The following is a 15,846-nucleotide window of genomic DNA, read 5'->3' as shown; positions in this document are numbered from 1 at the left end:
TCTGGCTTATTTCACATAGCACAGTGTTTTGAAGTTTCATTCATGTCATTGCATATGGCAGGATTTCCTTCTAAGTCAGAATAATATTCCATTGTATGTATATACTACATTTTCTTTATCCATTCATCTGTCCATAAGCATTTAGATTGTTTCTACCTCTTGGCTATTGTGAGTCGTGCTACAGTGAATGTGGGGGACGCAAAGAACCCTTTGAGATCCTGATTTCTACACATCCCCTGATGGTAATTCGGAACAAGAGAAAGAGTTTGTGCCAAGTTGTAAATGAACACACCGCTTCCTTCTTTGATAAAGACTTGCTCTGGAAAGAAAATGCCAACAGAACTAAACAATATAGTTAGTGACAGTCTTGCTGCAGTAAAGGGTATATTTTGACTATCTTGAGAGTACTTTGACTATAGCTGGAATGGAAGAAATTTATCCTTTAAATAATAAACACTAGGGAATTTTCGCAGTAATCAAAATATCACATTGCGATATATATATATATATATATATATATATATATATATAAATGTAACTTCCACTTTAACACTAAGATTTGTATTTCCCCAATTGAAAATATGTTTGAAAGCTAAACATCACAATCATAAAATCGCACACACACACACAAAAAGTAAATAAAATGATCATTGCATGTCTGCAGTTCTCTGGTATTTATTGTAAAAAGTCTATTAGTTGAATATGCATTAGGCAGTCTTTAGGTTAAATAAATAATATATATTGCATATATGCATGTGCTACTATTTTAAATACAGATTCTGTTATAATGATAAAATAAGAATTCATTTTAAAATGCAACTGGATTAAAAGTAGCTCTTCCTTATTATGTGTTTTCCCAAGCATATATAGTGAAAGTACTATCTCTATTATATAGAAGTCCAAAATGTTTTATAAGTGATATAAGAATATACATTACATAGATACATTCACTAATCCTGGTGGGGAGGGACTTCTGCATCCAGGCGTGCAGTTTGCATACCACAAAAGGCACAGGAAGAGGGAGAAAGTGGGAGAGGAATGCTAGTTCCCATACGCTTTGGCAGTAAACCACATCAGGTCTGGGGTCACCATCCATCCCAGTTTGTCCAGGACTGAAGGGTTTGCCAGCATTTGAGGCTTTCAGTGCTACAAGCAGCATAGTCCTGGCCGAACCAGGAGGGTAGGTCACCTTAATCAGGGCAGAGATGTGCTGTATGTGCAAACTTCAACCTTGGAATCTTGCCCATTGATCTGTAGGCCTGAAACAGTGAAGCCATTTTTTCACATCACTTCTTTCCTCCTTATGTTTTCAAGGTGAAAGAGCCAAGTAATCACGCCAACATCCTGACCAAGCCTGACCCAAGAACCTTCTGGACTAATGATGACTCAGGTATTTTTGGAAAAGTACATTCTGGCCCTATGCTCTACAGGAAGTATGCTCTAGTAATAACCCTACATAAAGGCAAGGTTGAGGAAAAATTTTGGCTTTACTTGCTTTTTTCGTTATACCTAGTGCAACACTAGAATGTACCTCACAATCACTTTTTTAAAAGTCCCTTTATAAATCTCTTTTTTTTTTCAATATCTAAAGCATGTATACCATTAAATACAGCTTGATGAATTATGTATATCCAAGTGTTGAGGGAACAAAGCAACGAGTCTATTTCATGGAGTAGAGGACAGAGAAATAGGATAGGGTGGGCAAATACAGGGGTTCCAGTGTCTCTTCCAGGGTGAAGAAAGATTTTAAAAACCCTAAGTGAGAGTGAAAGTTGCTCAGTCGTGTCCAACTCTTTGTGATCCCATGGACTATATAGTCCATGGAATTCTCTTAGACCAGAATACTGGAGTGGGTAGCCTTTCCCTTCTCCAGGGGATCTTCCCAACCCAGGGATCGAACCCAGGTCTCCCACATTGCAATCTGATTCTGTACCAGCTGAGCCACAGGGGAAGCCCATTAAAAACCCTAAGGCAAGTCGTATTCCAAATACTCAGTGGAGGGCAGATGTGACTTGTGCTATCAATCCCAAACTATACATCTAATCAGAATCAGAGGAATGCCACTTTCTGAGTTTGGGGAATATGCTTCTGTTGTATAATTAAAAACTGCACTCCGACCAAAGGTGGAGTGTGCTTTTACAGGAAATTGAAGACGCTTTTTCATTCTTTTTCACAAACACATTGAGCCGTGAGGCCTAATGACATGAAGTAATGACACTAGAAATGAGAAAGCAGCAAAATAATTAAGACAGTGGTACTAGAGCTTTCACCTTCTCTATTTAAATAGGGCCTAATTAAATGGAGAACAGTGGTGACACCTACTATTTGTATTAGGTCTCCTGGTTTTACAAAGTATGCTCGCAAAAATCCAATTCAAGGTTTGGGCCAACCCTGTGAAATAGGAAGGGCAGCCTGTCCTTACACCCATTGTGTGAGAGATGAGATCAGGTGCTGAAAGAGGGTAGCTGACATCCAAAGCTAATGAGCAGAGAACGCCAGGGCTGGTGGTCGGATGGAGAGCCTGCATGCTCGGTTCTGCATTACTCTCCCCCGGAAGAAGTAGCTCTCCTTTGAGAAGCAGCATGAGCTAAATTGGTGCTTTAATCTTTTATTTATAAAAGATTGTCAAAGACCATGCCTATTTGCAAAAGCGGAAGGGGTTGAAGAAGAGAGTGAAAAACTCTCTGCTGTCTTTTTTTTTCAAAGACCAGGCTTATAGTCTAAACTTGTTATCAGTTTAATCTGTCAAAAAAGATGTTCTGTCTTTTATGTCTTTTGAAGAATGATGAAGAAGCATGAAAGTGAATTGGCCTGTTTATGCCATCATTGCAGTCCATTGGTAATAGTATAGCCACAAAATAAACAAACCGTCCACTGGCTAATACTGCTGTTAAGATCGACAGCACTTATGTTGTAAAGAAGCTATATAGAGCAAAACATTACAATCAGAATATAAATGATTCTTAAAGTTAAGTAAAGAGAATGAGATGAGAAGAGAATCTTTACAGGCCAGATCAGAAAATGATGCTCAGGCACTTTTTGGAGATGAAGAAATTATGTTACAAGAAAAATGAATGCAGGACATGTACAGAAATGGTGATAGGAATCATTCAGAACTACTCACCTTAGAAACTCTGAAAACTGTGTCATCAGTGGGGTTACAAAGAGAGTATCCCTTCTGTAGTAGCAGGTCATCTAGTAAAGATTCTTTCCAATAATCAATTCTGAGACTGAGGTCTATGCCTAGTGCTTTGGTGGGGGGAGGTAGTTTTTCAGTTACTGAGACATGGATATTAAAATCTCTACTTGTAGTCATAGAATGATCTTTTGCTTCTTAAAATTCAGTCAATTTTTGCTTTATCTATTTTGAAGTGCTAATATTAAGCACATACACTTTTATAATTGTTATAATTTCCTGATGAATTGTATTCCTCTTTACCTCTGGTAAATCTTCATTTGAAGTTTTTTTTTTTTTTTTTCCTGACATTAATATAACCAAGTCAGCCTTCTGATGCCTACTTTTCACATGGTATATATCTTTTCTATCCATTTACTTTCAACCTATCTGTGTCTTATAAAGTTCTTCTCTTACAGACCTCATATAGTTAGGTTTTCCTTTTAAAGATTATCTGACAATCTCTTCTTTTTACTTGGAAAGTTTGGACCCCTTCAGTTCAGTTCAATTCAGTTGCTCAGTCGTGTCCCACTCTTTGCGATCCCATGAATTGCAGCACGCCAGGCCTCCCTGTCCATCACCAACTCCCGGACTTCACTCAAACTCACGTCCATCTACCCAAACTCACGTCCATCGAGTCAGTGATTCCATCCAGCCATCTCATCCTCTGTTGTCCCCTTTTCCTCCTGCCCCCAATCCCTCCCAGCGAGTCAACTCTTAGCATGAGGTGGCCAAAGTACTGGAGTTTCAGCTTTAGCATCAGTCTTTCCAAAGAACACCCAGGACTGATCTCCTTTAGAATGGACTGGTTGAATCTCCTTGCAGTCCATGGGACTCTCAAGAGTCTTCTCCAACACCACAGTTCAAAAGCATCAATTCTTCAGTGCTCAGCCTTCTTCACAGTCCAACTCTCACATCCACACATGAACACTGGAAAAACCATAGCCTTAACTAGACAGACCTTTGTTGGCAAAGTAATGTCTATGCTTTTTAATATGCTATCTAGGTTGGTCATATGGAGAAGGCGATGGCACCCCACTCCAGTACTCTTGCCTGGAAAACCCCATGGACGGAGGAGACTGGTGGGCTGCAGTCCATGGGGTTGCGAAGAGTCGGACACAACTGAGCGACTTCACTTTCACTTTTCACTTTCATTCATTGGAGAAGGAAATGGCAACCCACTCCAGTGTTCTTGCCTGGAGAATCCCTATGTGTCTATGGGGTCGCACGGAGTCGGACACGACTGAAGCGACTTGACAGCAGCAGCAGCAGGTTGGTCATAACTTTCCTTCCAAGGAGTAAGCTGGACCACTTAACTTAGTGTGATTGTTAGATATAACTATACCGTCTTAGTATTTGTTTTCCTCATGTTCCTTCTTTTCTTCATTTGCTGTTCTTCCTTTTATGACTTCTCCAAAATCATTTGAGTATTTTTAGAATTCAATATTAATTCATCTACTGACTTAGTGGTGGCTCTGAGGATTAATTAATAATTTTCAAAAACCATTATAGAAAACTTGCTATCCCACTCATCTTCCCATCCTTTACATTATGATTCACATATATATTACTTCTACATATGAAATTAAATCTACAGTATAATAGATTTAAAGGAAAACAAGAGGAAAACTATTTTTTGTATTTTCCAAGATATTTACTATTTCTGATGTTCTTTATTTTTTCTTGGAGATCCAGTTTTCCTTGTAAATAATTTCTTTTTAACCTGGAAAAACTTCTTTTAGCATTTCTTATGATGCAGTGATTCTCTAACAATGATATCTCTCAGTTTTCTTTTATCTTTATGATATGCCTTTATAAATGAAAATATTTTTATTTAATCCTTAAAGGATTTTTTTTATAGGTATAAAATTCTGAGTTAGATGACTTTTTTTTTCCTTTTATCATTTTGAAGATTTGGTCCATGGCCTCTGGTCTCTGTAGTTTCTGATGAGAAGTCAGTGATGATTTAAATTATTGCTATTCTGATTATAGTATGCTGTCTTTCACAGGCTGCTTTAATTTGTTTTTAATCTTTGGTTTTTATCAGTTTGTCTATGATGTATCTAGACTAGAATCAATGTTCTTTAAGATGTAGATCTCTGAAGTTTAGAAAGTTAAACATTCTTCTAGTCTATTAGCAGTTTTGTTAGAATTTGGATCTGAGGGATGCAATTTTTTCAGTTGTAGTTTCTACACCATAGCGTGCCCCTTCTTTATCAGGACATCAGCATCCCAACTAAAACTTCTCCTAGACGCCTTCAATTCTGTGAAGTGTAAGCACAAGCCAAAGCAACTCTGCAGCTGTCCTTCTGCAACATGCAAATTTATGAGCCTGCAAATGGATTCTTTACAAAGACAATATTCTAGGTCCAGTATGAATTTTATTAGGGTGTATGTGTGTGTTAGTTGCTCAGTTGTGTCCAACTCTTTGCAACTCCATGGACTGTAGCTCACCAAGGCTCCTCGGTCCATGGAATTCTCCAGGCAAGAATACTGGAGTGGGTTACCATTCTCTTTTCCAGGGGATCATCCCAACCCAGGGATCAAACCCAAGTCTCCCTCATTGCAGGCAGATTTTTACCATCTGAGCCACCAAGGAAGCCCTTTATTAGGGTAACTTTTACCAATTCCTAAAATAATGGTGATGAAATGATTCCACCATTTCCTCCAGAAAATATATATCAGTGAATGGAATATTTCCATTCAAAGCCACCCATAATCAGAGAGTGTTTTATTTTCATTTAATCTAATGTACAGTCTCTTGATGTACTGCTTTAAGTGGAGTTCAGTGTTGAAGATAACTAGTCAAGATGGTTTGATAGAAATAGAAGTTAAATTTAAAAATCTTTTGTTTTGAAGTAGGGAATTACTGAGGGTTAGCTTGCCTTGAAATCTGGTGAAGTGGCCTTAATTTTCATACTCAATCTCTTTTTGCATGATTGCCAGAGGATGGGGCTGGTGTGCTCAGTTGCCATATACATATATGGTGATGGGAGAAACAAAAGTAATTTTTAAAAGCTTTTTTTAAAAAAACACATAATATAAAAGTAGTAGCATATGTTCATTATAGAAAAGAAATGGAAAATTCACCACCCATAATCTTCCCACCATACTTCTTTCATTCTCTCTCTCACTCATTCCCAGCATTTGTTCTGACAAAAAACAAACAGGCTGTACAAGTTTAGGCTCTTTCCTATTATCTTTGTTTTTAGGCTTTGAAACCTGATTTATTTGGTTTTGCACACCTTTGTTTTTCAATCTCTGGTCCTGCAGTATCCTGTAACATCCTCTTAAATGAGAATTTCAAAGTAGGATGAGTTTCCCGACACTTTTGGAATATGTGTTTTTCCAGGTATTATTATTAACAACACAGATAATAGTCTTTACCTAGAGGAAGTCAGATAATGAAGTGGTTAAACAATAAAGTTTCTTTTGCAAGGGCCATGATTTTAGTGGGCACCTGTTTTGCCAGGTAGGAAAATACAGCTTCTTCATGTTCTCCCTGGGTTCTTCCTTGAAGTCACCTTTTAACAAAATGCAGTTCTACCTTTGGGATGTTCAAAATGTCTAGATTTCATTCAAGCAAAAGTTAAAGAGCAAATTTCATTATTATATAAATTTTTCCCAGATGGAAAATTAAATTTTCCCTTTTATTTTCAGGATTATCATTATCTCTTTCTATTTTATAGTGATTCATCACATTTTAAAATTAAGGGCAAATTTGGGGGGATGTACAAATCAAAATAAAGAGGAATATTCATATTTATTTGGGAGCAGTAATATTTTCTGCACCAAATGTAGAAATGAAATGATTCATAGTTTAGAAACATATGGACTACAGAAATATGTCAGTGTTTCAGAGAATACCTAAAATTAGATCATTGAATTAATATAAGGAGAAGGAAAACTTCATTCCACAGATCTTTTAAAATGAAGAAAATATAATTTCTAGATTTTTTTTCTTAAAAAGCATAACACTCATATTTAATATCTAGGAGTTGCTTCATCCCTCAAATATGGCATTATCTGATGAGAATGTTAAATAGATTCTCAAATATGAGAAAATATGAGAAAAGTTAAACACACTCTGCTACAATGGAAACCTTCTATCTGATACTTGTTGGCCAGTGTAGACTTTGTTTCTTGCTATTAGAGATAAACAATTTAATAAAAATCTGTGGATACATGAAGATCTCAGGTAGACTGACCTCATTTACTCAGTTCCTAACTAAAAAAGGTAGCTATCTCAGTGAAACTCACCTTACCCACAGCACGAAATTCCAAATAACACATAATGTCACGGATGGGAAGGGCTTTCCTGATGGCTCAGTGGGTAAAGAATCTGCCTGGAATGCAGTAGACACAGGAGACGCAGGTTTGATTCCTGGAAGATCCCCTGGAGGAGGAAATGGCAACCCATTGCAGTATTCCTGACTGAAAAATCCCATGGACAAAGGAGATTGGTGGGCTACAGTCCATGGAGCCTTAAAGAATCAAACACGACTGAGTAACCGTGCACATGTTGACTGGTGGGAGCAAGATGATGCTAGGCTTTGGAAAGGACAGGGGCATAATCATAAGAACTCTGCATTCCTGGATGCTTTTGACTTCCCCTACCTCTGCAACTCAAACTTTTCTAAATCACACTTGGTATTTATCCCCGCCCCCCCACCCCCCATCTTTGATAAGAAAGCCACAGTCATCCTCAGTTTCCTGAACCACATCTCTTCCAGTCAACTGGACTCACATTAGAGCTGACCGGCAAACCATCTGGTCATGCCTCCCAGTGAGCCACGCATGGATCAGCAGAAAACTGCTCAACACTTCACCTTCTGCTGTGGTTAGTGTTGTGAGCTCTTGAGGAAGGCCTCCTGAGTTTGCCACTAAGTTCAATGCTTATTACCTGTGTGACTTTGCACAAATGATTTCATGTGCAAAAATAGAATATTATAATAGGTCATAGTTTTTGTGAAGGCTAAAGGAGATAATTCAGGTAAAGTTATTAATAATTTACAGCTCTGTCAAGCATATGGTTAGTGGTCAATTTATGATGACTCTTCTTATTTGGAGAAAGAATTATGTCATTTCTACAAACCTGAAAACTCATCCCCCTGCCGTATATAAGGTCTGCAAACTATGGGTTGAAAGAAGAGTACATTTTATTTTGTCATTACTCAATATTCCATACTGTTCTCAACCCATTGCTTGTTTATTCTTTTATTTTCTTCTCCCTAAACTAAGAAGCTCATCATCCATGTTATCACACATAGCACTGATAAGCCTTCTGAAAATAAATATATGGTTGGACTGAAAAGAGCCCTCAAACTGAAAAGAACCTTAGACATTGCTTTGTCATTTATATAAAATATCACCTTTGTCAGCAAGAATCCGTATATAGCAAAAAAAAAACACACAAAAATGTTTAGTTTTGCATAACTTTAACCATTTACACTGATTTAGAGGGTTCCAAGTTCAAGGACTGCTTGTTTAGTACTGTAAATAAGTGAGTTACAAAATGTCATTTCAAAAGTTTTCTGTTTAAGGATACTTAGAGTCATGGGCATCTAACATTTAAGTTTGACAGCAAAATGTTATCAAATCTGATCTCATGACAGTCCTGCTCCCTGGTTTGTGAATGAATAAGGGTGTGGCTATAGACTCAGCCAGTTCAGTCCAGAGAAACCCCCTCTCTCTCCCTTGAATTGTGTCAATTAAGGTTTACAGTTAGAGCAAAGTCTGTTTCTCTCCTTGTTAAACTCATGATTTTCTCTTCCTCTTGATTATGGCCAAAATTATTATACTTGTTATTTCTGCTGTTTGACTCAAGGCTGTGCATGCTCAGCTCAGTCGTGTCTGACTCTTTGCAGTCCTTTGGACTGTAGTCTGCCAGACTTCTCTGTCTATGAAAATTTTCCAGGCAAGAATACTGGAGTGGGTTGCCATTTCCTACTCCAGGGATCTTTCCAACTCAGAGATTGAACCTGTGTCTCCTGTCTCTTGCTTTGGCAGGTGGGTTCTTTACCACTGTGCCATGTTGGAAACTCAAGGCTACACTAGCAATTTTTTCACAATGGCTAATTTTTCTGATTCCCTAACATTCTTTTAAAATATTTACACATCATAGTATTTCCTTGTGCCCATTTTATCCAAATCATTCTTTTCATGTCTAAGATCTTTGATTTCCATAGTATTAAAAGACATTACATTGTGGTCAACAGATGGAATGGTATCAGGAAATTCCCTCACTTAAAATAAATAACCAAAATAGATTAAATGCAACTTAATAATTTTAGTGAAGTTATTTTTCTCATATTTTAATAAATCTTTTCTCATTTTATAAGTTTATACCAGAGTGATGTGATAGTAGATTTTTTAAAAATCTAGTGGATTTTAGTTACAGCTAATGTTAAAATGCCCTCATGCATTTTATTATTTTAAACATGCTGAAATATTCACCTTTTGACAGCTTTCTTTTTGCCCAAGAAAGTGTCCTGCAGTACATGATACATAGACATGAGATAGTCGGGAGGTAATATGTATATCACAGGAAAAATAAATGGAAAAAAAAAGGTTTTTTTAAATTTTATTTTTTTATTGAAGTATGTTGATTTACTATTTTGTGTTAGTTTCATGTGTACAACAGTATGATTCAGATATATACATATGTATTCTTTTCCAGATTCTTTGCCCTTATAAACTATTAAAAAATATTGAGTGTAGTTCCCTGTGCTATATAGTAAGCCTTTGTTGGCCATATATTTCTGTCTTACTGGTGTATATGTTAATCTCAAACTCTTAATTTACCCCTCTCTCCACGCTCCCCTTTAGTAACTTTGTTTTCTGTGTCTTTGAGTCTACTTCTGTAAGTTCATTTGTATCATTTGAATAAAGGGTTTTGGACTGTTTTATCATAATAACAGAAATATTTTAGCCCCATCAAAGATAGACAAAGCTTACAAAATTTGAAGAAAAATGATTTTACAACTTTAAAATTGTACGTAAGAAGAATAGGCCAATGACAATAATGAAAACGGGTTTCCCCTGGGATGAAATGGCCCACAGAGAGGGGTGGGTGCAGGATTAGGGAGTGAGGGTACAGGAAGAAAGGGGTAGGATGGATCCAGTTGAAACTAGGAAGAGGGAGGTTTATGTAAATCGGGATACTCAGAGATGAAAATAGAATTAAAATTTAAGGCAAGGAGACCCAAGCAAACTCATTTGTAAAATGAGAGTTTATTGAAGTAAATCCATTCTAAGATTCTTTCTTGCTTTGAAGTTCCTTTATTCTATGAAGGTGTGAATTTGAAAATAAAAAGAAAATGCAAGAGGATTTAGGGGAAAAAATGGTTTAGACAGGGCTGGGGCCTTTGGAATAGACTTCAATGAATGTAGCACTGAGAACTCTGACCTTTTCTCCTCAGAAACATATGGCAATCAGTTCTTTATTAAAATTTTGGCTCTTAAAAGAAAATTTTATGTTAATATTTCAGCTACACTGTTCTTATAGGCATTAAATTATATAACATACTTGAGTTATCAAATTGTTCTCCCATACCTAATCTTATCTTTCCAATCACCCTGAGGGATTAACTATAATGAATGGGTGTTAACCCTGAGGACACTTAAAAGAAGTTAAGTGCTCTGCCCAAAGCTAAATATTAAGTCATACATTCTAAAACACTGAGCTGGAAACTCAGATCTCCTGGAAACTCCTCCAATTCTCTTTCTACTGCTTCAAAAGGGTAAGTGGGGAGCTTTGTTAAGGAAAGTAGTTTGAATGTGAACACAAGTGGCTGAGGAAACAGCAGTCAAGGAGGAGATTCTAAGTGACCTGTGAGCTTGCCATTGGGTGGGGCACTTGTGAAAAGGAGGAAATTAAGGCAAAGAGGGGGTTTGTTTTACAGAAATTAGATATACTGTATCTCTTTCTGCCTGGCACTCTGCTAGGACAAGGAAGAGTGCCTGTCACTCTATGGACAAGGAAGCAAGAGTTCTCTGCCTTGAAAGCTTAGGTAGACAGACTAGACAGTCACTGGTAGGCTATGAATAAAATAGTGTAAACACAAGTTAAAATCATGATAGTTGCCTGCAGATGAAGGATTGGTTTTTAAAACAGAGAGGCAGATTGTTTTACTGGTTAAAAGTAGAGCTTTTGGTATCAGAACCTACACTTGCATTCTGGTTTTGTTTTTTTTTTTAATTTATTTTTGGCTGTGCTGGGTCTTCAAAGCTATGCGTGGGCTTTCTCTTCATTGCTATGCTCAAGCTTCTCACTGCGGTGGCTTCTCTTGGTGCGCCAGAGCACAGGCTCTAGGTGTGTGGGCTTATAGCTGTGGTGCAGGGGTTTAGTTGCCCGTGGCATGTAGGATCTTCCCTGTGCAGTGAAGTGAAAGTCACTCAGCCGTGTCCGACTCTGCGACTCCATGGACTGTCGGCTACCAGGTTCCTCAGCAGACAGTCTGTGGAGTTTTTCAGGCAAGAGTACTGGAGCGGGTTGCCGTTTCCTTCTCCAGGGATCTTCCTGACCCAGGGGTTGAACCCTGGTCTCCCGCATTGCGGGCAGACGCTTTACCATCTGAGCCACCAGGATCAAATATGTGTCCCTGTATTGGTAGGCAGATTCTTAACCACTGGACCACCAGGGAAGTCTCCTGGTTGTTTTGTTTTGTGGTTTTTAAAATTTTTTATTCAACTACGGCTGATTTATAATATCATGTAAATTTCAGGTATACAACACAGAGACTCATTTATACATATATATATATATATTCTTTTTCGGATTCTATTCAGTATATAATAGAGTATAGTTCCTTGTATTATACAGTAGGTCTGGTTTTGCCAATACTAGCTACTGTTGTTTATCTCTTTAAGCCTCAGATCTTAAGAATGAATAAGGGGTTTATAACAGTTTTTCATAAGGTCATTATGAGGATTAAATGAGAAATTGTATAGAAAGCACTAAAGCATAATATCTGCCACTTAGTATAATGTTGGCTATTATAATAAATGCCCTAAACTGTGGAAGTTACAGGGAGGAACATGTTCATTTCTGCTTATTAGTATGTTAGCATCATCTGGCTAAGTGCCTGGCTTTAGAACATGCAGGAGAACTATTCCTTAAAATAATTTATAAGGATATTTGAACATAGTCTAAGAAAAAACTCTACTAACTGATGCTAGTTGACAATGGTAGAGATAGTCTTAGAAGTAGAGGAAAGTATAGTGAAAAAGAGAAAACTGAATAAATGGTTATTAGGAATATCATAGGGAGGTTCACAGTCCCTAGGATCCTTTTAACACCAACGGAATCTGCTCACAGTTCTATGAATAGCATGAAATGAGGCTGGAGGTGCTGTTCAAATAAAAACTCCAACTTTCATATATATACACAATGGTTTCAAACTTTAAAACAAAGAGAAAAGGAGCATTTAATGTGCTGGCTATGAACTCTCCTATCCTTCCTACGCATGGCCTATGAATACAGTAGATCTAAGGTGAGTAGTGGTGGGGTTATTTTTGGAAATGGCAATGGGTCTATAATGGTCCAGACACATGCCGTCACCCAATCTCTTTGTGAGATAAATGATCAGAAAGCAGACTGTGAATATCAGAAAAAAATTGCTCTGTGAAGAAAAATAATTGGTTCATCTGGGGAGGGCAATATGTTAGACCATGTTCTAACACGACTACCTGTGTTAGAAACTTTTACTATTATTCCTGGAAGTACTCTACTTATATCTGATATATTTGTTCTTTTTTGACCTCTTTCTGGAAATGTACTTTCTAGTGTTTTTTAAATTCTAAAATTTTAACATTTAAATAATATTAATATGGCATATACTGTATATTACATATACATGTACATAATTATCTATAACTGTTTTAAGAAAAGAGATGGAAAAAGAATAGTCATTTTGGAGTATCTTATAAGGTTCCTGTTAACCTTATAGAAACTGATGATCTTAAATAATGAAAGTTGTAAGAAAAGAATATGGAGAGTGGAAAGAGATAGAAAGGAGGTAGAGGAAAGTGGTAAGTGGGGCTTAGACAGAAATTACGTACATTGGGCTCCTTTCTGCTCTTTGGTTATTTGTTATAATTAAAAGGAAAGTCAGAAGGCTGTGGGCCATCAGTGTTGCTTACAAGGGCAGCTGTGGATATAAAAGTACAGTATTTACAAGGAGGTAAAGAGAAAAAAGGAAAATGCTTTTACTTTTAAAAGGTAAATTCAAAGACTTATTAAACAGAACTTGGCAAACTGGGTTTATGTTGGTACATAGAAACGACATGATTTGAAGAGTGAATTTCAAATAGGTTTCTCATGATGATCTATGTTTGTGTTCTAAGGCTTTAGATTTTTAAGGAATAGTTTATGAATTGTGAAGTAGAATCATTGTAGATATTAATGATAGTAATAGTCTGATATCTTTTAAATCTTCTATAAATGAGGATAGAATATAAGGCAGTTTTAAGCATAAAATTCTATAAACAAATAATACCATAGTAACTTCTTCAGTGACCATATTTATTTAGTGTAGAAAGGGAAGTATTATTCATGATTCCTATCTTTTGCTCACATCTGTTTAATTTCTTCTCTGTAATCTTCTTGTGATCTTAAAAGAAAGCTTATTTTTATTCCTTTAGATGTTATTTATACCTTTTGTGAAGTAGTGATTATGAAACAACATGGAAAAATAAATAAAAGAAGTAGTTAATATACCTGAAACATCTGGCCAAACCATCAGTTTCCTTTTTTTTTTAAAGTATTTATTTATTTGGTTGCGGGTCTTTGTTGGCATATGTGGGATCTTCCCTTGCAGTGGTCGCTCAGTTGATGCTGCTTAGGGGTTTAGCTGCTCCACAGCATGTGGGATCTTAGTCCCCAGAAAAGGAGTCAAACCCATGTGCCTCATGGGTCTACAAGGCAGATTCGTAACCACTGGACCACGAGGGAATTCCCAAACAGTTTTATGTCTGAGTGTGTGTGTGTGTGTGTGTGTGTGTGAAAGAGAGACAGAGATAGAGACAGAAAAATAACTAATCTTGTTAAAAGCATTCAATAATCCCAACTCCGAAACAAACGAGTGCTATCAAAATTATCTGATGGGATGACCATATGCTCTTAGAAAATTAGGCTCCAATGGTTACCTGGAGAAGGGCATGGCAACCCATTCAGTATTCTTGCCTGGAAAATTCCATGGACAGAGGAGCCTGGCAGGTTACAGTCCATGAGGTGGCAAAGAGTTGGACACAACTGAGCAACTAACACTTGTACTAATGGCTAATTGTGGATGTTCTGATCAAGGAAATAATAATAAAAATAAAAATAAATTTACTCTTATTAACAAATCTAGAATAAACATTTCTCACTGAAATGTATAATCTAAGCAAACAACTGAATCTTTTAATGTCCATTGTAGGGTTTTAATCTGAGAAATAAAGATAAGTAGGAGAAATTATGTTGGGTCCAGCAAAGAGATTTATCCATCAAATATACCCAATATTTATTGAACACTGATTGTAAGCAAGGCATATGTTTGGAAGGAATGAAAGACAATTACACAAAATAATTCTGCTCTTCAGTGTCTCAAGTTACTAGAAAAATATAAACATGTACATGAATTCCTAAAATTCCTGCTCAGCTGTGGGAGCCATTGCTAGTGGTGACAAGATCAATGAGATTATTGGTCTCACAGTTGGGGATGAGCTTTAAAACTTTAAGAAAAGCTGTTGGGAAATGGGGTTCCTGCCATAACTTCTGCAATTCTAAGAACAGCCAATTACAGAGATATAATGGGCACCTCCCAAAGTAGCAGATCAAGAAGAAGTCAGGGCTTTTTAGGCATCAGAAGGTCTAAAGATGTCATACCCTGACATCTGGAGTATTTGCCTACTTCTCATTACCAAGTTGTGCTGCCATTGAGTAAAATATAATATGTACCTTAGGTGACCTTCTGAATGTCCCACAAAAATTGTGTAGTGTCAAGACAATGCCTTCCATACATTTACTCAATATTTTCCAATTATATTAAGTAGATGTCAGATAGTATAATTAGCACATCACAGTGATCTTTCTTGGAATTTTTGCTCGATGGACTGTTGCAGTGCCCAATTTTCATAGGCTTACAAAGAATATTATAAATTATTAGCTAAAAAGAGAGTGGGAGGACTACAAAACAACAGAACCCAAATAATAAAGTCAGCCAGGAATGTTTTAAAAATAATGAAACGTACCCAAATCTACCAAGCACTAAGAAAAAGCAAATGGAGATGTAGAAACCTCAGGAAATAGAAATCCAGGTGCTCAGTATCGAGTCTGTGGGTTCTTGCGTTTTCGTATCGCGGTGTGAGATGATTGTGCCCTACCCTCATGTGATAGAGGACGCCACAGAGTTCCTGGCAGAATCAGCGAGTCCTCAGCTTTGATCACAAAAATGGATAGCTCCAATATGATACCCCTTTTCCAGGACATAGCTGGGGGCCAGTAGTGAAGGAGAATTCTTTCTGTGTGCAGAACTTAAGAGCAGTGCTCCTGGTTCCTCGTTTTGCTTGGAAGGAGACATGGGATTATAAGATGAATTCGTGTTCAAGAAAAACAGTCAACAACCTGCAAGGACTTTGCATCCTCTTCTAAGCGAAAGGATTAGTAGGATTTGGGTATGCAGGATAGT

The 15,846-nt window shown here is 37.1% G+C and overlaps 1 protein-coding gene across 1 annotated transcript in view; it reads left to right on the top strand.

Moving 5' to 3' along the window:
- Positions 1 to 15,846, top strand: part of SGK1 (serum/glucocorticoid regulated kinase 1) — a 112,106-nt gene that overhangs the window by 82,317 nt on the left and 13,943 nt on the right. Inside the window, exon 3 of the mRNA XM_027551614.1 lies at positions 1,315 to 1,390. Within this exon, the coding sequence (XP_027407415.1) occupies positions 1,315 to 1,390 (76 nt within the window). The remainder of the gene's footprint in view (positions 1 to 1,314; positions 1,391 to 15,846) is intronic.

This window comes from Bos indicus x Bos taurus, chromosome 9, assembly GCF_003369695.1.
Source record: "Bos indicus x Bos taurus breed Angus x Brahman F1 hybrid chromosome 9, Bos_hybrid_MaternalHap_v2.0, whole genome shotgun sequence".
In the NCBI taxonomy this organism is placed as follows: domain Eukaryota; kingdom Metazoa; phylum Chordata; class Mammalia; order Artiodactyla; family Bovidae; genus Bos; species Bos indicus x Bos taurus.
The sequence above is the reverse complement of the archived record's forward strand: the minus strand, read 5'-3'. Positions and strand labels throughout refer to the sequence as shown.